The 26331-nt window shown below is 37.9% G+C and overlaps 1 protein-coding gene across 8 annotated transcripts in view; it reads right to left on the bottom strand.

The window, feature by feature from the left end:
* Nucleotides 1-26331, bottom strand: part of ARNT (aryl hydrocarbon receptor nuclear translocator) — a 74341-nt gene that overhangs the window by 20203 nt on the left and 27807 nt on the right. For 5 of the 8 annotated variants that reach the window (XR_004919249.2, XR_004919250.2, XM_078072476.1 and 2 more), the window contains exons 3-11: nt 22875-22919; nt 18004-18048; nt 14660-14704; nt 10948-11161; nt 7214-7427; nt 4880-4982; nt 3343-3408; nt 2849-2934; nt 1250-1326 (exon numbers count right to left, since the gene is read on the bottom strand). Coding sequence is in view for 6 of the 8 variants with exons in the window: in XM_078072476.1 (XP_077928602.1) it covers nt 1250-1326; nt 2849-2934; nt 3343-3408; nt 4880-4982; nt 7214-7427; nt 10948-11161; nt 14660-14704; nt 18004-18048; nt 22875-22919 (895 nt within the window). In the remaining 2 variants the exon portion in view is untranslated. Of the gene's footprint in view, nt 1-1249; nt 1327-2848; nt 2935-3342; nt 3409-4879; nt 4983-7213; nt 7428-10947; nt 11162-14481; nt 14533-14659; nt 14705-18003; nt 18049-22874; nt 22920-26331 lie in introns of those variants that run through there. The other 3 variants (XM_036098315.2, XM_036098316.2, XM_078072477.1) reach the window with 2 other exon arrangements.

The following is a 26331-nucleotide window of genomic DNA, read 5'->3' as shown; positions in this document are numbered from 1 at the left end:
TGCTCACGATCTCAAAAAAATAAATAAAATACTAAAAAAAAAAACAAACCAGAAACAAAAAAACCACAAGAAACAAGTGTTGGCCAGGGTGTGGAGAAAAAGGAACTCTCATGCACTGTTGGTGGGAATGCAAACTGATGCAGCCACTGCAAAAACAGTATGGAAGTTCCTCAAAAAATTAAAAAGAGACCTACCATATGATCCAGTAATTCCACTACTGGGTATTTACCAGAAGAAAAAAACAAAAACGCTAATTCAAAAAGATACATACACTGTTTACCGCAGCATTATTTACGACAGTCAAATTATGGAAGCAGCCCAAGTGTCCATCAAGATGAATGGATAAAGATGTGTGTGTGTGTGTGTGTGTGTGTGTGTGTACACACACATACACACACAATGGAATATTACTCAGAGAATATTTAAGAAATATAAGAAAGAAACATAAGAAGGAATGAAATCTTGCCATTTGCAACATGGATGGATCTGGAGAGTATAATTCTAAGTGAAAGAAGTCAGTCAGAGAAAGACAAATACCATTTCACATATATGTGGACTTCAAGAAACAAAACAAACAAAGATAAAAAGGACAAACACAAAAACCAGACTCTTAACTATACAGAACAAACTGATAGTTACTAGAGGGGAGGTGGGTCTGGGGATAGGTGAAATAGGTGAAGGGGATTGAGTAGCTTTTTTCCTTTGCAAGTTTTTATTTGAATTCCAGTTAGTTAACATACAGTATAATATTAGTTTCAGGTGTTGAATTTATTGACACCTGGTGCTCATCCTTAATACCCATCACCTATTTAACTCATCCTCCCACCCAAGAGTACACTTATGATGAGCACTGAATAAGGTATACCCGTGTTGAATCAATGGGCACCTGGATGGCTCAGTTGGTTAAGCGTCTCTTGATTTCAGCTCAGGTCATCATCTAGGGTCGTGAGATCAAGCCCCGAATTGGGTTCCATGCTGGGTGTACAGCCTGCTTAAGATTCTCTCTCTCCCTCTCCCTCTGCCCATCCCCCCCACCTCTTTTCCTCTCTTAAAAAAAAAAAAAAAAGAATTGCTAAATCACTATACTGGACACCTCATATAACTAATATGCTAATAAATCAATATGACATCATATGTTAACTACACTGGAATTTAAATTTAAAAAAGTAAATGTACAAAGAAGACTAAAAAAAAGGAAAAAGGAAAGAAAAGAAAACAGATAATACAGATGTGGCAAATTCATACTTGCCTGCAGTCTGCCAATGGCCACTAAGCAAAATTTGCTCCCCTGGCCAGCCTCTGGATCATCATCTGGAAGGGAGACACCTTCAGGAAGGTGAAGTTAAAAGGTTTAAGAGGGATCTCAAACTCAATTACCTTCAATTCAGATCGAAAAAGATTTAAAATACATGTAGGTACGAAGAGACTAGTTTTAAAACAATAGAGTGCTAAATAAGAATAAACAACTGCACAGAATTTACCATATATGCCAGATACAGTTTTAAGCATTTTTACATATATTAATTCATATGTTTTACCCATATTAATTGTAATAAACTACAGAGTACAAGTCCTGCTCAAAGTATTCTAAAAAACTATGATGGTCAAACCAAACATATGAAGACAGTCACTTATTCTGTGACTATACCATAGGCAGAGAACAGAGGTCTTGCCCAACTTGTGGTTTTAAAATAAGCAAACAACCAAAAATGAAATTAAACCAACATCAACAGTTAGTTACTTATGTCCTTTGGAAAGAGAGAAGCCAAAGTTTCAATGTTTTATGTGGAAAAGGGAAGAAGGTTGCATTTTCTCTCTAGTCTTTGCATATATATCGTCTTTTTACCAAGAAAAATATTATTTGAGAGCAATACAGAAGTATAAAAGACCATATATGGCATATGTATGGTTTATTCAGTATATAAACTAAAAAGCTCAAATGTCACTACACTTAGAATTTTTCTGAATTACACTTATCTACCATTTATTGAGAGCATACTATATGCCAGGCACTGGGCTAAGTGCTTTTCTTACATTAACTCTAATCCTCAAAATAATTCTACATGGGATATATTATCTCCAAATTATAGATGAGAACACTGAGGGGTTCTTTTTATAAAGGTCAAGTGTCTTACCCTAAGTTATACCATTAGTAAGTAACAAAGCCAGAATCAAACCCAGGTTTTTCCGAATACAAAGTTTAATCTCTTCTCCAAATATACCACCTTGCCTCCCTTTTCTCTTAGTTTCCCTCTCCCTACAATCCCACTGCCCAATTACACCCATCCAGCAGGGAAGTAATAAAGTTGCTAAGATCTGGAAATTCTGATAAACCAGTTTAAAAGGCTGATCCCCTGCACCCCAACCATCCTTCTCCCATTTTCTGTTTGACTTCAAGTTCTAGTAAAGCTAATGTGCTCACATCTTGATTTAAAGCCTTTAAAGAGAATATCCCACTTATAAGTTACTACAATTAAGTCATTTCCTTCTTCTTCCTCAAAGTCATGCTCCTACTAAAAAGCTTTCCCAAATTAACTGCACTCAATGCCAAATGTTTCTTTGCACACAAATACTTAGAAAATAGGTATTCAGTATATATTACTATGAATCTGCACGTTTAAAAATTGCATTCTGTGACACAGCCAACACTGAATCATTTTCAAGTCTGAGTAATCCATCTCCCTAACTGGACTATAAAGGAGGGGCAAGAGCCTGCTTTTTCTTTCCTATTTTCTTATAGTTGACACCATGGTACATTTCACATACCAGGTACATGACAAATGTTAGCTAACTTTCTCAGACTCTGTGACAAACCTGCTGCACCATGGGAGAAATAAAACTTTCCTACCTGCTGGGGGCCAGGCCTTGATGTAGCCTGTGCAGTGGACCACCACAAAGTGAGGTTCCCCATCCTTCACAGAGCCAAGTCCATTCCTAGAAGAAGTACATGTGTGAGGAGAAAACCCTACCCAGTAACATTTAAAAGGCAATGCTGGCTTAGTACCTTTAACTTTAGGCTCTTGGATGTTTAGAAAACTGGTCACTTTTTGACCTCTCCCACCCAAAAGTGACCACCATATTTCTGACCCTTGCCAAAGTAAAGAAACAGAAAGGTACTGCGGCAGGAAGAAAGTTGGTAAAGTGGTAGGGCAACTTCTTTAAACAAGATGAGCAAAAGAAGCTGTAAAAGTTCAGAAAAACATTGCCAAAAAAAAGTAACTGGGAAGTGAAGGATGAAGGTGAGGGCTGCTGAAGGAAGTACTACATTAAGATAGCTGAAAAAGTGATGATCTTTACAGGTACTTGGCCATCCCTTTGGTTTTTCATTGTTTAGGATCTCACCGGCATCTGTTCCTCACAAAGCTCAATCTATTCATGGAGACTGGGTCCACCGAACTATTACCACACCTGTTTCAAAGAACGGAGAGATTAAAAGCAATTAAGCTGTGCTATTAAAGAACTTTCCATCCATTAACAGCCAGAAAAAAGGGCTCTGGATACAACTAGACACAGAAGGATAAGGAAGTCAGGCTTGATATTTCTGAAACTTGTAACTGCCCAGAATTTGAAGTTCAAAATGTTCCACATACTCTTCAAATACTATATATACTGACCTCTATATTGGGGTCAGTATACTTTTTGTGTAAAGGACCAGATGCTAAATATTTCAGCTTTTGTGGGTCATACAATTTGTTGCAACTAGCCATCAGAGCACGGAAACAGCCATAGACAATACATAAACAAATGCACATGGCTATGTTCCTATGAGGCTTTATGTACAAATAAAGAGTTGTGTTTTGCAGACTCCGGTTCTATACCACAACCCAATCTATTTGCCACATTTCTTTATTATTTATCTTGCTATTGCCGTGTACATAGGCCGTGTCCACATATTGGGACATTCTCTCCCACCCTATCTACCTTATCTCATTTCTTTAAAATAATGGATAAAACTTACCTAGAGTTTAATATGTGCCAGGCACTATTCCAAGCATCTTTACACATATTTATTATCTCATACTTATAACAACTTTATGAGGTTAATAATAATTCCCAATATTAGATGAAATCACAACACAAAATAGTCATGTAATCTGCTCAAGGTCTCAGAAGATAATAAGCGGCAAACCTAGCAGTCTAGGTTCAAAAGTTACTCTAAACCAGTAAGCAATATAATACTCAATTCTGTAACTCTCTCAGGAAACCTTTCTTAATATCCTACTCGTCATTTCTAATAAGCATCCTCTCAGTACAATGTAGGCAATTTCCACTGTACAACCTGAACTTATTTTGTGACTTTAAGAGGTATCTTTTCTACCTATGTAGAATGTACCACCATACTTTCTTCAGAATACTAAAAAAGTATAATTTATAATTATAAACACTAAATACTAACCAAAAGATATAAGAAAGTATCAGTACTCTATGAAAAAAAGAAAAATTAAGATATGGTCTAGTGCATGGATGTTGTCTTGTGATGTACTGGGAAAATACTATAGATTTTGGAATCCAACTACTCTGGATTAAAATCAAATCCTATACCAGACATTATCTATGTAATCCTGGGGAGTTAATTTTGAGTCTTTTTTTTTTTTTTTTAAACAGCAGAATAGTAACCATGAATTCAACCCCAAAGAACAGATGTGGGAAATGAGATGACAGCAATAAGTCTCTTATCATAGTATCTGGCATAGGAGGAATTCATTAAATTTTAGTTCCCTTATCAAACATTTTATTGTTATAATCCATGTGAGTCTTGAGAGTTAAATTTAATCCAACTAGAGCTCAGATTTAAAAGTTTAACTGACCTAACCAGAAATCGAAGCCCCTGCTCTTAATTTTTCTTATGTCAAATCATAGTCCTCAGCCTGACTCTCACCTCATACGGCAAATAAATGATCTCCTTGAGCCCATACACATCCTCATGGAAGACTGCTGACCTTCTTTTTTCACTGTTCCAGTCTTCAGATCAAGGATACGCCCTGAAAAATGATGTGAAAAACAGTCTGGTATGTTTTCCTGTATGTGGTGAAGAGGGACAGGAGAGACACTGGAGGCAAAGATAAATAAGTATCCTATTGATGCCCTTCAATCTCCTTGTTTATAAAAGAATAGGCCAAGTAGGGGATGGATTTTTTTCAAGTCCAAAATACCTCAACCCCCAACAATGAATGTTATTCTTAAATTCAAAGGCAGCACTGGAGAAAACCTTGTGCAAGGAAGGAAGGTGGGAGTGGAAAGTAGTGTTGGCAAGCAAGAAGCTAGGCTATATTCTTGGGTCTCATTTTTATACACATACACATGCACGTGTGTGCACACATGCACACTGAGGGAAAGTCATTGTTTAAAAACAAATAATTTGGGGCGCCTGGGTGGCTCAAGTCAGCTGAGCATCTGCCTTTGGCCAGGTCACAATCTCAGGGTCCCGGGATCAAGCCCTACATCGGGCTCTCCGCTCAGTGGGGAGTCTGCTTCTCCCTCTCACTCTTTCTCTGTGTTCTTTCTCTCTCAAATAAATAAACAAAATCTTTAAAAAATTAAAATAAAATAAAAATTAAAAAACAAAACAAATAATTTTATATGCTATAGTAACACAATATCTATCTCCAGCCAAAATTGTTCTTCCCTTTATTATATAGAAATGAATGGCAAGAGCGCCTGGGTGGCTCAGCTGGTTGTGTCTGCCTTCAGCTCAGGTCATGATCCCAGGGTCCTGGGATCGAGTCCTGCAACAGGCTCCCTGCTCAGTGGACAGCCTGCTTCTCCCTCCCTCTGCTGCTCCCCCTGCTTGTGTGCTCTCTCTGTGTCAAAGAAAGAAATAAAATCTTAAAAAAAAAAAAAAAAAAAGAAATGAATGGCAACTTTTGGAAAAAAGAACTAGAAACATGAAATCCATAAAGACCTAAAAGAAGGGAAAACTAAAACACAATTAATAAAACCAAAATCTTGCCATTTGAAAAACGACATGGATGGAACTAGACGGTATTATGCTAAGCGAAATAAGTCAATCAGAGAAAGACAATTATCATATGATCTCACTGATATGTGGAATTTAAGAAACAAAACAGGATCAGACGTGAAGAGAGGAAAAAATAAGACAAAATCAGAGAGGGAGATAAACCATAAGAGACTCTTAATCATAGGAAACAAACTGAGGGTTGCTGGAGGGGAGGGGAGTGGGGGGATGGAGTAACTGGGTGATAGACATTAAGAAGGGCAGTGATATGATGAGCACTGGGTATTATATAAGACTGATGAATCACTGACCTCTACCTCTGAAACCGGTAATACATTATATGTTAATTAACTGAATTTAAATAAATAAAAATAAATAAAACTATAATGGACTTCCTTGTATTTTATTACCAGTTTTTTTAAAAGATTCTATTTATTTATTTATTTAATGAGAGGGCGAGAACACATGTGTACATGTGTGTGCATGAGCACAGGGAGGGGCAGAGGGAGGAGACAGAGAATCTCAAGCAGACTCCAGCTCAGTGTGGAGCCTGACACGGGGCTTGATCCCAAGACTCTGAGATCACAATCGGAGTCAAAACCAAGAATTGGGACACTCAACCAACTAAGCCACCCAGGCCCCCCTTAATTACCAGTTTTGATCTGCTTTCACTTTAAATTTTTTTCCAGAGTTGCTTAAGAAGCAGATGTGTTTCCTATAGCCAAACTCTGCAAAAGGACTGAACAGCATTAAAATAGGGTGAAGAAAAAAATAAATAAAAATAAGACAAAAAATAGTACAGATACAAAAAACAATAGTAACAACTTTTATACTGATAACAACTCCTCTTTAAAATAAAAATCTATTAAATAGAACCCAGTATATAAAGCCAAAGATATGCACAAACAGGTAGAAAAAAATACCAGGTAATTACCCATACAAATGAGACAGAAACATGGATAACTTAATTCTTTTAGAATGGAAAAAAAAAGTTCATTGTAGATTTGGTTTTTACTGTTTTATTTACAGTAATTAACTTTTATATGTGCACTGTCATTCAAGAAACATTTTCTAACGATAAGCTACAAATTGTATTATCTGCGTGTGGATAGAAAAAAAATGATTATATTTATTATGGGAGAAAATTCTAGAAGATTTGACAGATTCAATGAACAAACTGAAGAGCTAAAACACCTCTTCTGTTTCAGGAAAAAAAGAAAAGGCTTCCCATTCATTTTCCATCCACATAATTCGTACCTGTCAGGGCATTTTCTGAGGTGGAAAGCTGCTCACGAAGTTTGTCCACGTCATCTGGATGCACCTGATCATAGAGTGTGCTACCAAACCATTCAGACTGTGGCTGGTTCAAAACTGGGGTCACTGAGTCAGAGACATAAACCACCCGGCCTGTCTCACATGAGACAATAAACAGAAAGCCATCAGCTGCCTCCAAGATCAAATGTTTGAGTTCCTGCCCAAAAAAGAGAAATAAAAGTTAATACTGAACTCTTAAAAGCCAAGAATTATTCATGGAAAGAAGTAACACATTTCAGGCCTTATGCACCTCTCCCTAAGCAACTGCTGGCTCCTGCCTGACCCACAGCCCCAGCTTTGCACTCCAAATGTAACTGCCTTCACAATAGCTAAATCTTCTAACAGGTATTTCTTCAATCTCTCTGTCACTATTCACCTCCTCCTCTTCATCTCAGGACTCAAGATGGGGAATAAAAAGGTTTCCCACTAACAAAAATTTAGTCCTTGATCTCACCCCCTGGTCTCTTTTTAGGATCTTGCTCTATAAATACTCCCATTTTCACTCTCTTTCCCCTCAGATCTATAAACATGATCAAGTTTTCTCAATTCTATACAAATCTTTCCTCAATTTTGCCCAACTCATCTCTTTTTCAGTGCCGAGTTTATATTAAGAGTAATGTTATATTCACTGGTTTTATTCTCTTACCTTTCACTTATTTCTCAATCCCACTACAACTGTCACTCTAAACCATTCATATTGTTTGCAGCAGGTTAACAATGTTCTCCCGACTGCCAATTCAAGTCCCCTTTCCTGGGTCTTTATCATGTTACTCAATCTCTCTCCAGAATCTGGGAATGTTATCCATGCCATCCTTTTAAGTTTTATTTTCCTCTAGCTTCTACTACACCCTCCTCCAACTTTTGCTGCCTTTCTAAATGTCCCTTCTCTGCTTCAGGCACCCTTCCCTTTGTTCAAGTCTTTTTTTTTTTTTTAAAGATTTTTTATTTATTTATTTGACAGAGACAGAGACAGCGAGAGTGGGAACACAAGCAGGGGGAGTGGGAGAGGGAGAAACAGGCTTCCCGCCGAGCAGGGAGCCCGATGTGGGGCTCGATCCCAGGACTCTGGGATCATGACCTGAGCCGAAGGCAGCCGCTTAACAACTGAGCCACCCAGGCGCCCCTGTTCAAGTCTTAAGTATAGATATTTCCAAGGTTCTATCTTAAGTTCTCTTCTCTATCTATACCATACTCTCTCCCTGAGAAATTATATCCACTCCTCCCTGCCATGAAATGATGCCCAAGTCTGTACCTCTAGACTCGCCTAAACTTTTTTCTTTAGCTTTAAGCAGACCTAAATTCCAACCAACTGTTAAAACATTTGCAATTTAGATATTCTACCAGCAACTCAATTTCAACATCTCAAAACCGGTCATATTTTCCCCTCCAAAGAACAATCCTCTGTGCTCTTCTAGCATTTCCTTTCTTATTAACAGTATCACCTTCCTCTCAGGATACAAGACTTAAAATCTAATTACTCTCTCTCCTGCTCCAGTGATAACTGTTTTTATTACTTCTATTCCCAATAACTACATCATTGTCCTAGTTATCTTATGCCAAGTCTCAAATCCAGCCTTAAAATACTCTGTATCAACTAATACAATTTTTTTTGGGAGAGAGATGGGGAGAGGCAAAAAGAGAAGGAGAATCCCAAGTAGGCTCCACGCCCAGCGCAGAGCCACCTCGGGGCTCGATCTCATGACTCTGAGACCATGACCTGAGCCAAAATCAAGAGTCGGACACTTAAACTGACTGAGCCACCCAGGCACCCCACTGACTGACACATTTTTGATGGCTCCCTACTGCCTAAAAATTAATATCTAAATTCTGTAACATAACACCTAAATACTCCATGATAAGGTCCCAGCCTACCTCCCTATTATCATCTCCCAAGGCTTGCTAAACTATTTCATTTGCCTTGAATAATCCAATCATTCTCACTAGGCATTTGCTCAAGTTATTCACAGTATTTATGACACTAATCCCTTACCTTTCCTTTTCCATGTTTGTATTTCTACAGGACTTTAATACTGCACCTCTATGATAGAACTAATTGTGTGTTTATATTGTGATTTACTTATTTACATGTCTCTTTCCACTAGTGATTATCTCTTATCTCTGTTCTTCTCATAGCACAAAGCACCTGGTTAGCCCACAAAAGGTGCATAAACTGGAGTCTGTTCAATCAGTATCTCTATGTGTATTGTTAGATTAACTGATTAACTATTTCAAAGTACATAAATCTAAAATCCATGCTATATGTGTTTTCATATAGACACTCTTATTTGAAAATCATTCTTATTGCTTTCTTCCAAACCACATTCCTTCCTTCTAATCCTCTGAATAAAAGAGTGACATTATAGGTCAATTTTTTCTTCCTTATATTTCCTGTATCTTCCAAAATTTTCTGCAATAACCATGTATTACTTTTAATAATCAAAAGAGAACATGCCTTTCTTACTCTTAGAAGTCTTTGCTAACCATCCCCACTCAAACCTGGTCATTCTATTCATTTTAGCCATCCCTCCACTATATATTTATCTAGTCCCATATAAAGTATTAATAAGTTTTAAAGAAAGATTATTTATCGGGGTGCCTGGGTGGCTCAGTCAGTTGTGTCCGACTCTTGATTTTGGCTCAGGTTATGATCTCATGGGTCGGGAGATCTAGCCCCACACTGGGCTCCATGCTCAATGGGGAGTTGCTTGAGATTCTCTCCTTCTCCTTCTGCTCCTCCCCCTGCTCATATTCGGTCTCTCTCTCATAAACAAACAAACAAACAAACAAATAAATAAATAAAATCATTTTAAAAAGATATTTCTTCTTGTATGCATTTTCCTCTCATTTTTCACTATGTGTGTATCCAGCCACTCAAAAATTCATATTCAGACTCACTTCCACTCACTCACATATTCATACTCAGATTAAGTTCCTGAGAGGCTAGAAATGTTTTTGCCTTCCCTATTTTTCTCATTACATGTAAAAGAGCACATCTCTAAGGAACGATGACTGCCTTGTTAGACTCCTTTTATCACTAAAACTGAAAGCTGCTTCAGGAATATGAAACAGTTTTCTTCCATCTTCTATAACCCTAAAGCCAAGGAAGAGAACAGGTTCCATGGACACAGTCATCTCTTCTTCCTACAATTCTACTCTTGTTTCACCTTATAGACTATATTCATGAGTGAAGTTTAAAATACATATAAGCTTGGGGCACCTGTGTGGCTCAGTTGGTTAAGTGTCTGCCTTCAGCTCAGGTCATGATCCCAGGGTCCTGGAATTGAGCCCTGCGCTGGGGGGGCGGAGTGTCCCCTGCTCAGTGGGGAGTCTGCTCCTCCCCCACCCCTGCTTGTATGCACATGCTCTCTCAAAATAAATACAATCTTTAAAAAAATAAATAAAATACCTAATAAGCTTGTTAAATAATTTACATAAGTCTTCTGTACTTCTCACTGTTCCAATGCTAATGAATATAATAGCCAAGAATTGAAACTACTTTCCCATGGTATGAATTTTTCCTTAACCCAGCTGAATTCTTGTACTTTAAGCAATCTACAAACTCAGCTTGGTGCTGACTCTCAGTATAAGGCACTAGTTAGAATTATGGTCATCTACCCCGAAAAGATCAAAATTTTCAACAGATTCTAGACTATCTTAGATTTGTACATCCCAGAGACCTGATCAGTGAGGAACGAAGGCTTGTAGGTGCCATCAGTGGATGTATTCCCAGTTCCTCTCAAGGACTTCATGTGAGAGACTGCCATGCGTAAGATGGTTAGCTTGTCTGGTTTTCGAGCCAAGGCACTACAGGTGGGCACCATGTCTGACAGTTCTGTGATGTAGGCTGTCATCTTGTTCCGTCGCCGCCGTTCAATTTCACTATGATTTTCCCTGCATGGAGAGAGGAGAAGCCCCACCCAGGTGGTCACATCTGGCCATTTGGGAGGCGGGAAGAGTGATATAAATAGGGAGTGAGCTGCTGAAGAAATGTAGCTTTTAGATTTAGGAGTATTTAAGTCTCGGAAGATAGAGTCAAGTTTGCCAACCTTCTCATGCAGAACAAGCATGGAATAGAAACCAACAAGGCAGACAGAGAATAAGCAGATACCAGCAATTCTCCCTATCTCCTGGAAACTTCACTTCCTATGTAAATTACCACTCCCCCAAACAAAACAAAACAAAACAAAAAATGTTTCAAAAAGTGATAGTCTTAAAAGATGCTGATTTTATTCATGTTATTTCCCGAGACAAATAATCTTGGTTTGGCTGACTCCATGTTTCCTAATTCAACTTTTTAAGGCTGAAAATAAAATGACCAGTTTTTTCCAACACAAGTATATTGCCCAACAGCTGATAGAAGAATTGATAGTATAGATTCCTTTGGTCTATAAAATGTTGCCTGTTCTAAGCTTCTCTCTTACTCTTAACACTAGAAGGCAGAACTGGAAGATTTTGAAGTTTTCTTTGTCTCACTAATGCACAAAGTCCTACCTTCTCTATCTGGGTGTGGTGCCAGTGTACTGAGCTCAAGAGATTTTAAGGTAACTCTATGGTCAAATAATCTTCGACAAAGCAGGAAAAAATACACAATGGAAAAAAGACAGTCTCTTCAATAAATGGTACTGGGAAAATTGGACAGCCACATTCAGAAGAATGAAACTCGACCATTCTCTAACACCATACATAAAGATAAACTCAAAATGGATGAAAGACCTCAATGTGAGACAGGAATCCATCAAAATCCTAGAGGAGAACATAGGCAGTAACCTCTTCCACATCGGCCACAGCAACTTCTTTCAAGATACATCTCCAAAGGCTAGTGAAACAAAAGCAAAAATGAACTTTTGGGACTTCATCAAGATAAAAAGCTTCTGCACAGCAAAGGAAACAGTCAACAAAACAGAGGCAACCCACGGAATGGGAGAAGATATTTGCAAATGACACTACAGATAAAGGGCTTGTATCCAAGATCTATTAAGAACTTCTCAAACTCAACACCCAAAAAACAAATAATCAAGTCAAAAAATGGGCAGAAGACATGAACAGACACTTCTCCAAAGAAGACATAGAAATGGCTAACAGACACATGAAAAAATGTTCATCATCATTAGCCATCAGGGAAATTCAAATCAAAACCACATTGAGATACCACCTTACACCAGTTAGAATGGCAAAAACTGATAAGGCAAGAAACAACAAATGTTGGAGAGGTTGTCGAGAAAGGAGAACCCTCTTACACTGTTGGTGGGAATACAAGTTGGTACAGCCACTTTGGAAAACAGTGTGGAGGTGCCTCAGAAAATTAAAAATAGAGCTACCCTATGACCCAGCAATTGCACTACTGGGTATTTACCCCAAAGACACAGATGGAGTGAAAAGAAGGGCCATATGCACCCCAATGTTCATAGCAGCAATGTCCGCAATAGCCAAACTGTGGAAAGAGCCGAGATGCCCTTCAACAGATGAATGGATAAAGAAGATGTGATCCATATATACAATGGAATATTAATCAGCCATCAGAAAGGATGAATACCCAACTTTTACATCAACATGGATGGGACTGGAGAAGATTATGCTAAGTGAAATAAGTCAAGCAGAGAAAGTCAATTATCATATGGTTTCACTTATTTGTGGAACATAAGGAATAGCATGGAGAACATTAGGAGAAGGAAGGGAAAAATGATTGGGGGCAGGAATCGGAGGGAGAGATGAACCATGAGAGACTATGGACTCTGAGAAATAAACAGGGTTTTAGAGGAGAGGGGGGCTGGGGGGATGGGTTAGCCCGGTAATGGGTATTAAGGAGGGCATGTACTACATGGAGCACTGGGTGTTACACGAAAACAATGAATTGTGGATCACTATGTCAAGAACTAATGATGTATTGTATGGTGACTAACATAACATAATAAAATAAAATTTAAAAAAAAAGACATCTACTAGAGGTCCCTTCTGGGTCCCCAGCTGGAGCAAAATGAATTAGAGAGTAAAAGTGGAATGGGGAGGAAAAGGCCTGAAAACAGACAATTTGGATCTCAACAGGGTAAGTGGATCACATCTCCAATGCTGATTTCCTCAAAATCAAGACAAAATCTTATCATTGTTAAAAAATAATAATCCAGTAGTTTTCAAGTTGGATTTCTGAAAAGCCCCATAGTTCCTCAGTGTCTTCCACAGGGATGCCTCAAAGAAAGAACCAAACAACATGCTGCATTTCTGCTTCTCCTTGAGCAGCTTTTGCTTTATCTTTTTTATTTACTTCCATTACCACTTAAGGATCCTATCTGAATAGAAGTTCTTTGTCAAAACAAAAAGAAAAATAAAAACAACTGGTCTAACATAAATCTCTTTATGAGAAGAACAAACTAAGGTTAAGAAGTTAACTAAATGACTTTCCCAAAGGCAGCATTCATTCCCAATTAATGCAATGGTTTTCCCACCATACCATGCCAAATCAGCTTTCTGAAGAGTTAGAGTTAGCAGGAAATGACAACAAAATGAGCTTGTGGCCCCGCTGAAAAAGGTAATGAGATAAGGGGGTAAAGTAGTAAAAACAGGTATTGGTATCAATGATCTATCTCCTACTGAGTGGTCCCAAATCACAGAAGCAAGAAAAAAGAAAAATTTGGGCACACCATTAGTATCCTAGTATTTCTACCTTATCGACAACAGTCTCCAAAGAGAACTCTAGAGTCTACTTTCCAAATGGCAAAAGGATCTCACCACGTAAGTCCGTATTTGTTAATTTGCCTGAGAAACATAACATTCTACTTTCAAACTTAAAGCACCCATCTTCCTAGTATCTGACAGATTTCTGACACCGAAGTCCAGAAGGCTACTCTTTTAAAAAGCCACATCAAGGCTGCTAAAACTTTTCTGGAAAACCACAAAAGATTCAATCACCAAAGCAAGACCAGTACTGCTATGACACAGTAATCTAGCCTGTGAGTCTACACAGGATAAGGGTGTGCTTTCTAGAGAGGTGCAGAATAAATGCTAAGGCCTAAATATTGGGAACCAATTGCAAACACAAATATATTTATTAGTCTTCTGATTAAAAAGTATGCCCCTGCTAAAGCACCAACTGGCACCACTGCCCTGCTTCTAAAGCCTTTTATTCTGTGAAACAGTGCTGAGATAAAGAGGAAAAGAGAAAACTATAAAACCAATAGCAATTTCTTAAATTCCTTAGTAAAGTTCCCTCAACTCACCCACTTTCTGATGGGGGAGGCCAAAGTTCCTGTTACACACAAACTTCTAAAAAATCGTGTCCTCTCTTGCCACAGATAAGGAAAAACACAAAGAGAAAGGGGAAGAAAAGAGCAGAGTAAGAAAGAGGAAAAAGCAGCATCATCTGCTTCATCATGCTGAAAGACACTGTTCTCCTACCTGGCAAGTCTCTCTTTATCCGCAGAGCTCTGCTCATCATCCGACCTAAAAATAGAATTAATGAACTAAGCTAAAATTAAAATAAAAAGAAAGAAAAAAAGAAAGATGGATGGAATGATGGACTGATGGAAGGAAGTAGAGGGGAAAGGAAAGGAAAAAGGAAATAGAACAAAATAGATGCAGAGAAGGGAAAATTAAAATATGGACAGGAACCTTGCCCATAACTCTACAAAGCCATTTGTTAGGATAAAAAAAAGTAACTTACAGGACAAAGGTTGACATAAAAGCAAGGCCAATACTCATTATAAATTAACATAGTCTGAACAAAGAAAGCATTTTGCCAATCAATCTCTGTACAGACCAACAATATATAGTTTGAACAAGAACCAAACGAGGGAATACCATTCTCACACACTGCAACCAATCTGGAAATAAAATGATATCCACATATGCTATTCTTTTCTTTTTTAAGATTTATTTATTTATTTGGGGGGGGAAGGTGCAGAGGGAGAGGGAGAGACAGAATACTCAAGCAGACTCCCTACTAAGCGCAGTCTGACATGGGGCTCGATCCCAGGACCCCGAGATCACAATCTAAGCCAAAATCAAGAGTTGGCCACTTAACCAACTGAGCCACCCAGGTGCCCCCACATATGCTATTCTATAATAAAAAAAACAAAGAGTAAATCATGATAAGAATGTCAAACAAATGATCACAAATACAATCTCTCTGTAACACGCAGACACACACATATGCTCTCACAGACAAAATAACCAAACAGATTTCACTGGAGAAATTACATAAATAAAACTTAAGAATTAGGTTTCTGGTACATCTCCTATCATTGATTTGATACTAAAGTAGTAAATTTCTATTTATTCACTCTCCCATTTCTTTGCAGTAAAGCCCCAAAACTGCTGCATCCCCACTGTCAACTCCCCCTCCCCTGGAGGGGGCTACAAAGGATTACCACTAAGTTTTTCTGGAAAACTGAAAACTGTAAGGGTTGGTGGCAACTGAAGAAACATCAAGGTGTTGGTAGGCCAGTATATCAGTAATCAATTCCATTAAAAACAATATATATAGATATAGATATAGATTAAGAAGCCTCAAATAAAATGTCTAAGTAAGCATGATATATTAACAGGCTGAAACACTATTTCATTATTAAAAGTGACATGTACAGAGGCCAAAGTGACATGTACAGAGGCACCCGGGTGGCGCAGTCGGTTAAGTGTCCGAATCTTGGTTTTGGCTCAGGTCATGATCTCAGGATGGTGAGATGGAGCCCCATGACAGGCTCTGTGCTTGGTGTGGAGCCTGCTTGGGATTCCCTCTCTCTCTCCCCCTGCCCCTCCCTCCCATGCTCACTGGCTTGCTTGTTCTCTCTCTTTCTCACTCTAAAATAAATAAATCTCAAAAAAAAAAAAAAAATGACATGTACAATGAATAGCAATACCTGGGAAACAGGAAAAAAAGAGACCCAAAATAACACAGTAATAAGAACATAAATATGAAATTTACCTACACTGATGAGAAACACAAGAGAATTGCCTTATATTCAGTAGTTTAAAGTTTCATGTTCATTGGTTATTATGGTTCCTTAACAAACTACAAATCCTTTTTTCAAAGAATTGAGAAAATACATACATTTTCAGCTTTATAGACCTTCTACTGAATTCCCAAGGAGAATATGTGAGTTGAATTGGCACAACCTAAGTTGTTTGAAAGAAAGTTAAATATCTAAAATTCCTATTATTACTACTCCTACTACTACAAATCCATAATCCCTTAACCACTCTAGTATTTCTGAATGAAATATGTGCATGTATAAATATTTATATTAAGCAGGACAAATGAAGACTAAAATAATTCAGGTCATGTCTTCATAGCTTTTTGGAATTTCAATCAAGAGACTGTTAACCTGTATGACCAGTACTATTTGATGGCTTGACTATCTTTCTATCTATCTTTCTTTTCTTTCCTCTCTTTCTTTCTTTTTCTTTCAGCAATCTCTACATCCAACGTGGGGCTTGAATTCAGGACCCTAAGAACAGGAGCTGCATGCTTTACTGACTGGGCCAGCCAGGTGCCCATGATGGCTTGACTTTCCAATGCAGCTTGAGAAACTATTCCCCAAATATCCATAATTAACTTCTCATTTTAGAGATGGTTTATACCCTAAAGTATTTTTAAGTATCTATTTCAATAAATAAATTACTGGAAAATCTCTTAAATTCACTCCTTTCCTATTGCCATTGCTTCCACTCTAGCCCAGGCACTCATGATTTTATAGCTATCTTATTATTCACCCTCGCATCTACCTCCCTGACTATAGAGCTTCTCTTTAATCAATCCTATACACTGCTACTAGAGAAAATCCCACATGCATTTTATTTATTAAAATCTCTTATTCAAAGCCCATGATGGCATCTTACTGCTTCAGATAGTTATAAGCTACTCTGACTGGTATTTCTTAGCCCTCTACATCAGTGGTTCTCAACGTATGGTCCCCAGACTAGCAACATCGGCAATAAATACAAGAACTCAGTTAAGCTCTGGATTTTTGATTATTCATTTTTCTGAGGTGGCTGCAAACTCAATTTTTAAAAAACAAACTAATTTGGGCGCCTGGGTGGCTCAGTCGGTTAAGCGTCTGCCTTCAGCTCAGGTCATGATCCCGGGGTCCTGGGATCGAGTTCTGCGTCAGGCTCCCCGCTCAGCGGGGGGCCTGCTTCTCCCTCTGCCTCTGCCTGCCGCTCCCCCTGCTTGTGCTCTCTCTCTCTTTCTGTCAAATAAATAAATAAAATCTTAAAAAAAAAAACTAATTTACTGTTTAAAATATATAGAATGAACTTTCTAAAAAAAATACCTTGCTTTTTATTCATAAATCCTTCTCAATTTTGTACATCTGAGTTGATGAAAAGCGAAGTATTTTTCATAATCTTAACAAAATTTAAATAAATTTATTACAATCAAAATTCATCTCCACAAAAATTGTTTCTGTTGCCATTTTTAAAGGAAAACTATTACCTGTATAGATTTTGTGGACCCATTTAATAATAAATACAACCATGAAATCCATAACTTGTGTTCCTGTGGACACCCAGCAAGCACACTGTACAGCTGCGTATCATATACATAAAAACACTGTGTAAACTGTACCATCAGTCTGAAGCCATGTTAACTGAACATAAACAATAACTGTCATACTAAATTTTGTCAGCTTTCAGAGTAGGAAGAAGACTGACAGAGAAATTAACTCCTAATGAGATCAAATTAAACTCAATACACTTGAATTGCCTGGTCCCACAACATGGCCCAAGATGCTCTACTACATTACCTGGCAAACCGCTCCTTATCATTAGACATCTGATCATCATCACACCTAAAAAGAAAAATAAGATTAGCCCAAAGCATTATACTTGTTGTATCTACTTCATCTGAAATAAAAACTAGAAAGGAGTAAAAATATTCAACAGAAAAAAAAAAAAAAGCCAATGGAAAAGCATCACAAAGCAATAGAGATAGTAATGCCATCCCAAAGAACTTAGGAAACCCACGACTATTATTTGTCAGGTTTCCGATGTTCTCCTTTACCCTTACTTATGAGACACTCCAAAAAAAGAGGATGATCTCATGAGGGCACAACTGACTGCCCTGTCAGCACCACTCTGAGATTAGGGGTAGTTTTAATTATGGCAAAAAAACAAGGAACATAAAATTTACCACCTTAACCAATTTTTAGAGTACAATTCGGTAAACTATATTTACATTGTTGTGCAACAGATCTATAGAACTTTCTAATCTTGCAAAACTGAAACTCTATATACACTAAACATCATCTTCCCATCTGCTCCCCACCCAACCCCCAGCTCCTGGTAACCATCACTGTACTTTCTATCTCTAATTTTGACTACTTTAGATACCTCATATAAGTGAGATCATACAGTCTCTTTTTGTGACTGGCTTATTTTACTTAGTATAATGTCCTCAACATTCATCCATGTTGTAGCATATGCCAGGATTTCCTTCCTTTCTAAGGCTGAACAATATTCCATTGGACATATATGCCAGATTTTCTTTATGCATTCATCTGCCAATGGAAATTTGGGTTGATTCCACCTCTTGGCTATTGTGAAAATGGGGCAGTGCACATGAGTGTGCAAATATCTAAGACCCTGTTTTCAATTATTTTGGATATTTATAACCAGAAGTGGGGCTGCTGAATCATACGATGATTCTGTTTTTAGTTTTTTGAGGAATCTCCATACTGTTTTCCAGTGGTTAAATTTACCATTTACATTCCGACCAACAGTGCACAAGGGTTCCTTCTTTTTCACATCCTTACCCAACATTTATTTTCTGTTTCTTTGATGGTGGCCCTCATCATGGATGTGAGGTGGTATCTCACTGTAGTTTCAATTTTCATTTCTCTAACGATTAGTGATGTTGAACATCTTTTCATAGGCTTGTTGGCCTTTTGCATACCTTCTTTGGAAAAATGTCTATTCCAAGTCATTTGCCAATTTTTAATCAGGTTTTTTTTTTTTTTATTATTGAGTTATGGTAGTTCTTCATATATTATAGATATTAACCTCTTATCAGATACATGATTTGCAAATATTTTCTCCCATTACATGGGTTATCTTTTCACTGTTTTCTTTGATGCACAGAAATTTTTAAATTATGACATGAACAATGTTCTTTCTCTCTCTGATCAAGGAAACACAATCCATTCATCCCAACAACTTCTACTTAATAAGCCAATAAATCATATCTGCTAAAGAAAGAAACTACAGGATTTGCTGACGGAGGAAAACCTAACTTTAAAAACACTACTCTAGGGGCGCCTGGGTGGCTCAGTTTGTTGGGCGGCTGCCTTCGGCTCAGGTCATGATCCTGGACTCCCGGGATTGAGTCCCGCATCAGGCTCCCTGCTCGGTGGGGAGTCTGCTTCTCCCTCTGACCCTACCCCCTCTTGTGCTCTCTCTTTCACTCTCTCTCTCAAATAAAAAATAAAATAAAATTTAAAAAAAATAAAATAAAATAAAAATAAAAATAAAAATAAATAAAATAAAAACACTACTCTACTCTCTGGATGATCTAAATTTTCCTCTTCTCACTGCCACAGGATATAGCAAAGATCTATCAACTTTGGACAAGAAGTGCTTTTGGGAGATAGGTTAAGTGTCACAAAATTTGCAGTTAAACCAGTTATTAAATTAGAGCCAAAATTTATACTGCTCCTTCACAGGCTGTAAATCCTCAACTAATCCAACCCCAAGAATTTTCAGTTTTTGAAAATAACAGGAGAGCAGAAGAAGAATGGGCAAACATGGAGATGTAACTGAATTCCAGCTCAAGTACAAATGGTCTGTTCCTAGGACACAAAATATGCTTTAAATCAGATGCTACTAACTTCTAGTGAAAACATGTAACCTAAACTGAAAAGAGAGACCTGTAATTTATATATTAACTTTGAATCTCAAGAATGAGTCTTCTAGATCCTTACTACTGAAAGTATGGTCAGTGGCTGGAAGCAGATTCCAGAAATGAATCAGAACACAGAACCTTGGGCCCTACCCCAGGCCTACTGAATTACATTTTTTTGGTAAGTAATCTCTAGGCCCAATGTGGGGCTCGAACTCACAACCCCAAAATCAAGAGATGTATGCTCTACCAACTGAGCCAACCCAGACCAAATTACAACTTTCAAAAGTAGCATCAACCAAGGAGATTTAGTGCTGACTTAGGGATACAATGCAAGTAAGGCTTTCACACACTGACCAGAGTGGAAAATACCAATTGTTTAAAAAAAAAAAAAAAGATAAAGAAATTTGGTGATGCCTCTCTCGGGCATAATGACCCACTAGGTAAAATGAATTGTGACCGTCTTTTTTTTATGGTTGGGGAAAGAACAAATGAACATTTCTGGATCTGCATATAGTTTGTGACTACTAGGTTTTGTGGAAATGAAGACAATGACTCAGGGCCAGAGCTAACTGAGAAATATAAATAAGACTAGTGGTGGGGCGCCTGGGTGGCTCAGTCGGTGAAGCATCTGCCTTCGGCTCAGGTCATGATCCCAGGGTCCTGGGATCGAGCCCCTCGTCGGGCTCCCTGCTCGACGGGGAGCCTGCTTTTCCCTCTCCCACTCCCCCCTACTTGTGTTCCCTCTCTCACTGTCAAATAAATAAATAAAATCTTAAAAAAAAAAAAAAAAAAGACTAGTGGTTACTTCTATGCCATTCATATGCACAATACAGTTCCACCAATAGCATCTATCATTACAATAACGGATTCCCAATTGGAAGAATTCCCAGAACTGTTTGAAAAAGTCTATCCTTGGGTGCCTGGGTGGCTCAGCTGGTTAAGCGACTGCCTTCGGCTCAGGTCATGATCCCGGAATCCTGGGATCGAGTCCCACATCGGGCTCGTGGCTCAGCAGGGAGCCTGCTTCTCCCTCTGACCCTTCCCCTCTCATGCTCTCTGTCTCCCATTCTCTCTCTCAGATAAATAAATAAAAAATCTTTAAAAAAAAAAAAAAAAAAAAAAAAAAATAAATAAATAAATAAATAAATAAATAAATAAATAATTTTTTAAAAAAAGAAAAAGTCTATCCTTGGGATGCCTGGGTGGCTCAGTTAGTTGGGTGCCTGCCTTCAGCTCAGGTCTTTATCCCAGGGTCCTGGGATGGAGGCTGGCAACAGGCTCAGCGGGGAGCCTGCTTCTCCCTCTGCCTGCTGCTCCCCCTGCTTGTTCTGTCTCTCTCTCTGACAAATAAATAAATAAAATCTTAAAAAAAAAAAAAGGGTCTATCCTTCCCCCAAAATTGAAATATCTTCCCCTCTTCACATTTATTAATACTCATTAAGTCTCAAGAGCTCTCTTGGAGAATTATTTTCTCCAATGTTCTGCAATTATTTCTTTATGGTAGCCAAGTTACAGTTGTTTTCAAGAATATCTGGTAGGGCTCAGCAACTAGTTAGTAGTGAGAAATATAAGCCTAAATAAAAATTACTAAAATGAAAAAAAAATAGATGTCTCCGATGGAACTTAAGCATTATAAAAATAAACAATGGCAAGGAATTTACAATATGGACATCCTCCACACAAAAACAAAAACTTAGGACATTATGAATGTATGTACACACATATACATTTAAACACACTTACATATGTACTGAATATTTCTAGAAGGATACTCAATAAACTGGAATCTGTAGTTGTCTAAGGGAAAGGGTCTGAAGTGGAAGGAAGACATACCTGCACTACACATAACTACTTTGTACTGTTTAAAAACTTAAAAAATATATTACTTTTTAAGATCTAGTTAATAAGACAAATGAAATCTGGACACTCACATAATAAAATAATGGCTTTTTTTTTTAATAGGGCTCCTTTATTTATTAAATATTTGTTACTCAACAAAGTAGACCCACCTAGGTAATATTTTCAACTTTGGAAAGGAAAAACAGCAAGTTGCAGTCAAGGTTATCTTCCTTTCTTTGACTCTTACTGCTTTGGTCTTTAGCAAGAATAAGTATTTCCCTTCTCTGAAAGAACTCCCCCATTAATATAGCAAAAAGTCCATTTTCAGTGCTCCAGAAGATTCAATATTCAAGGATACAAATTCTAATTCCTGCTCTGTAGAAGTCAACAGGTATCAGAAAATATGAAAGGTATATTAATGACCCCCCAAAGAATTACACCTTAGCCTCCTAACACACTGATTCAGGACTTGGGACATAAAATTTACTTTGGCCAATGGAACACCAGCAAATGTCAATACAAAGCAAAGGCTTGATAAGCACTTAGACCGGGTCTTGCCTTTCAGATTGTAGCCATCAGCATGTAAAGAAATTCAGTTTGACCTCCTTAAGGATAAAAGACCACAAAGAAAACAGAATAACCGTCCAGCCAATCCACAGCATTTGAGAAATAAAAATTGTTATTGTTTTTAAATCACACAGCAACTAACTGTAACAAAGGGTCTTGGAAATTCTCTGCCCTCTCTTCACTGAGCTCCTTCCTCTGGAATCATTAACAAAATTCTTGAAAACTTTATGAGGTATAATACAACAGGAAATTTTAGTTTTAGGATATAGCACTCACCTTAGGCCTAAGGACAAAAATACTACAAGTCAGAAATAAAGATCATGAACTAATTTTTAATTTCAGAAATCTAGAGAAAAAATTTAAAAATCTTACCTCAAAAATTTACTGTTCCCTTCTCCATCATCATCAAAATCCAACCTGGGTAAAGCCAACAATAAATATTATAAGCCCACTGACAATACAGAACACTAAGAAATTAAAAATTCACTACCCACAAGCTATCTGAACACCCACCCAAATGGAAGAAGGAAACAAAGAAGTGGACAGAAGTCAAACGAAGGTATGTGACTTCCCCTCTTGTACCAAACTGGGCAATCAAAAGAGTGCCCACTGCTACCTTACATTTTCCTAAGTTGGCAGTCCACCTTTGCCAAAGTTTTATATCAGAGTACAACCTCTACCAAAGGTACAGGAATCCACTCAAAAATGAAAAAAAAAAAATTAATATGAATAAGTCAGGTCCATTTTTCAAGTCTACAGTTTAAGGTATGTTACTAGATTTCTGAAACTTATTCCAAAACAGTGATGTTATACATAAGGGAGCAATTTAAGATCTCAGAAGGTTATTAATTAATGCTTCTTTACATCACACATCTAATAAATATGTAATATATGATACATTCAAGACAATGCTAGATAAGAGGGAACACAAGAGACTTGCCCTCAAGGGACCCTCTACCTAGACAAATACAAATATAAAACAAATAAGAATAGGAAAGTGCCATGTGAGGAGCACAAGCAATATGCTATAAGACATTTAGTGAAAGCAGCAGTGACTTTTATTTCAGGGGATTAGGGAAGATTATAGGTAACAAGGTAGGCCAATCTCCTATTAAACTAAAATGTTACCACCTTAACCCAGTGATCACTCTTGGCATCTCTACTAGCCTCATAACCTCACATTCTGGGTCTCTAGATGGATTACATATGAAGTACACAGTGTCAATCCTGAAAGTGTTCATTCCTCTTCCTCCCTGTAGCCCCCTAATTACTTGACAAAATCTACCCAATAACTCCATTTCCATGAATCTACCCTAAAGAAAATAACTCAAGGGCGCCTAGGTGGCTCAGCGTTAAGCGTCTGCCTTCGGCTCAGGTCATGATCCCAGGGTCCTGGGATCGAGTCCCACATCCGGCTCCCTACCCGGCAGGAAGCCTGCTTCTCCCTCTCCCACTCCCCCTGCTTGTGTTCCTGCTCTTGCTCTCTCTCTCTCTGTCAAATAAATAAATAAAATCCTTAAAAAAAAAAAAAAAAAAAATCACTCAAAAGAGAGAAAAAATTTATGTACAAAGATGTTCACCAAGCATTACATATAATAGCAAAATCTTCAAAACAACTTAAATATTCCAAAATAGGAACTGAATACATCCCTTTATGGAATTTAAAAATCATGTTTCTATAAAATATTTAACAATATGAAAAAAAGGTTATATATGGTTAGGTGAAAAGACCAGGCTATATAAAACTATATAATTATAGATTACAACTACTAAAAAGATCTACATATAAAGAATGAAGAAATTATACTAAAAAAACTGATAGGAGATAGTAGGATTATTGCTATTCTTCTTTCTTTCTATTTTCCAATCTTTATTTAAAATAATGTGTACTAATGAGACGGAAGAAAGAGCAATTAAGGAGTCAATCCCACTTATAACAAAACCATAAAATACCCAGGAATAAACCTAACCAAAGAGGCAAAGAATCTGTACTCAGAAAACTATAGAACACTCATGAAAGAAACTGAGAAAGACATAAAGAAATGGAAAAATGTTCCATACTCATGTCTATGCTACCTAGAGCAATCTATACATTCAATGCAATACCTATCAAAATACCATCAACTTTTTTCACAGAGCTGGAACAAATAATCCTAAAATTTGTATGGAACCAGAAAAGACCCCAAATAGCCAAAGGAATGTTGAAAAAGAAAACCAAAATTGGTGGCATCACAGTTCTGGACTTAAAGCTGTAATTATCAAGACAGTATGGTACTGCACAAAAACAGACACATAGATCAATAGAACAGAGAACCCAGAAATGGACCCTCAACTCTATGGTCAACTGATCTCCGACAAAGCAGGAAAGAATATCCAATGGAAAAAAGAGAGTCTCAGGGGCGCCTGGGTGGCTCAGTCAGTTAAATGGCTGCCTTTGGCTCAGGTCATGATCCCAGGGTCCTGGGATTGAGCCCCAGGTCAGGCTCCCTGCTCAGTGGAGAGCCTGCTTCTCCCTCTCCCTCTGCCTGCTGCTCTGCCTACTTGTGCTCTCTCTCTCTCTCTCTCTCTGTCAAATAAATTAATTAAAAATCTTAAAAAAAAGAAAAGAAAAGAAAAGAAAAGGAAAAAGTCTCTTCAACAAATGGTGCTGGGAAAATTGGACAGCCACATGCAGAAGAATGAAACTGGACCATTCCTTTACCATACACAAGAATGAACTCAAAATGGATGAAAGACCTAAATGTGAGACAGGAATCCATCAAAATCCTAGAGGAGAACACAGGCAGCAACTTCTGTTTCCTTGGCTGCAGCAACTTCTTGCTAGACACATCTTCAAAGGCAAGGGAAACAAAGGCAAAAATGAATTATTGGGACTTCATCAAAATAAAAAGCTTTTGCACAGCAAAGGAAACAGTCAACAAAACCAAAAGACAAACGACAGAATGGGAGAAGATATCTGCAAATGACATATCAGATAAAGGGCTAGTATCCAAAATCTATAAAGAACTTATCAAACTCAACACCCAAAGAACAAATAATCCAATCAAGAAATGGGCAAAAGACGTGAAAAGACATTTCTTCAAAGAAGACATACAAATGGCCAACAGACACATGAAAAAATGCTCAACATCACTCAGCATCAGAGAAATACAAATCAAAACCATAATGAGATACCACTTCACACCGGTCAGAATGGCTAAAATTAACAAGTCAGGAAATGACAGATGTTGGCGAGGATGTGGAGAAAGGGGAATCCTCTGAAATTGTTGGTGGGAATGCAAGCTGGTGCAGCCACTCTGGAAAACAGTATGGAGGTTCCTCGAGAAGGTGAAAATAGAGATACCCTACGACCCAGCAATTGCACTACTGGGTGCAAAGATACAAATGTAGTAATCTGAAGGGGCACCTGCACCACAATGTTTATAGCAGCAATGTCCACAATACCCGAAATTATGGAAAGAGCCCAGATGTCCACTGACAGATGAATGGATGAAGATGTAGTATATATACAATGGAACACTACTCAGCCACTAAAAAAAAAGAAAGAAAGAAATTTTGGCCATTTGTAACGACGTGGATGGAACTAGATGGTATTATGCTAAGCGAAATAAGTCAATCAGAGAAAGACAATTATCATATGATCTCACTATGATATGTGGAATTTAAGAAACAAAACAGGGGTGCCTGGGTGGCTCAGTCGGTTAAGCGTCTGCCTTCAGCTCAGGTCATGATCCCAGCGTCCTGGGATCAAGCCCCAAGTCGGGCTCCCTGCTCGGCAGGAAGCCTGCTTCTCCCTCTGCCTCTGCCTGCAGCTCCCCCTGCTTGTGCT

Source organism: Halichoerus grypus, chromosome 5 (genome assembly GCF_964656455.1).
Source record: "Halichoerus grypus chromosome 5, mHalGry1.hap1.1, whole genome shotgun sequence".
Taxonomy (NCBI): Eukaryota; Metazoa; Chordata; class Mammalia; order Carnivora; family Phocidae; genus Halichoerus; species Halichoerus grypus.
Note: the sequence above shows the minus strand (reverse complement) of the source record. Positions and strands in the feature narration are given on the sequence as shown.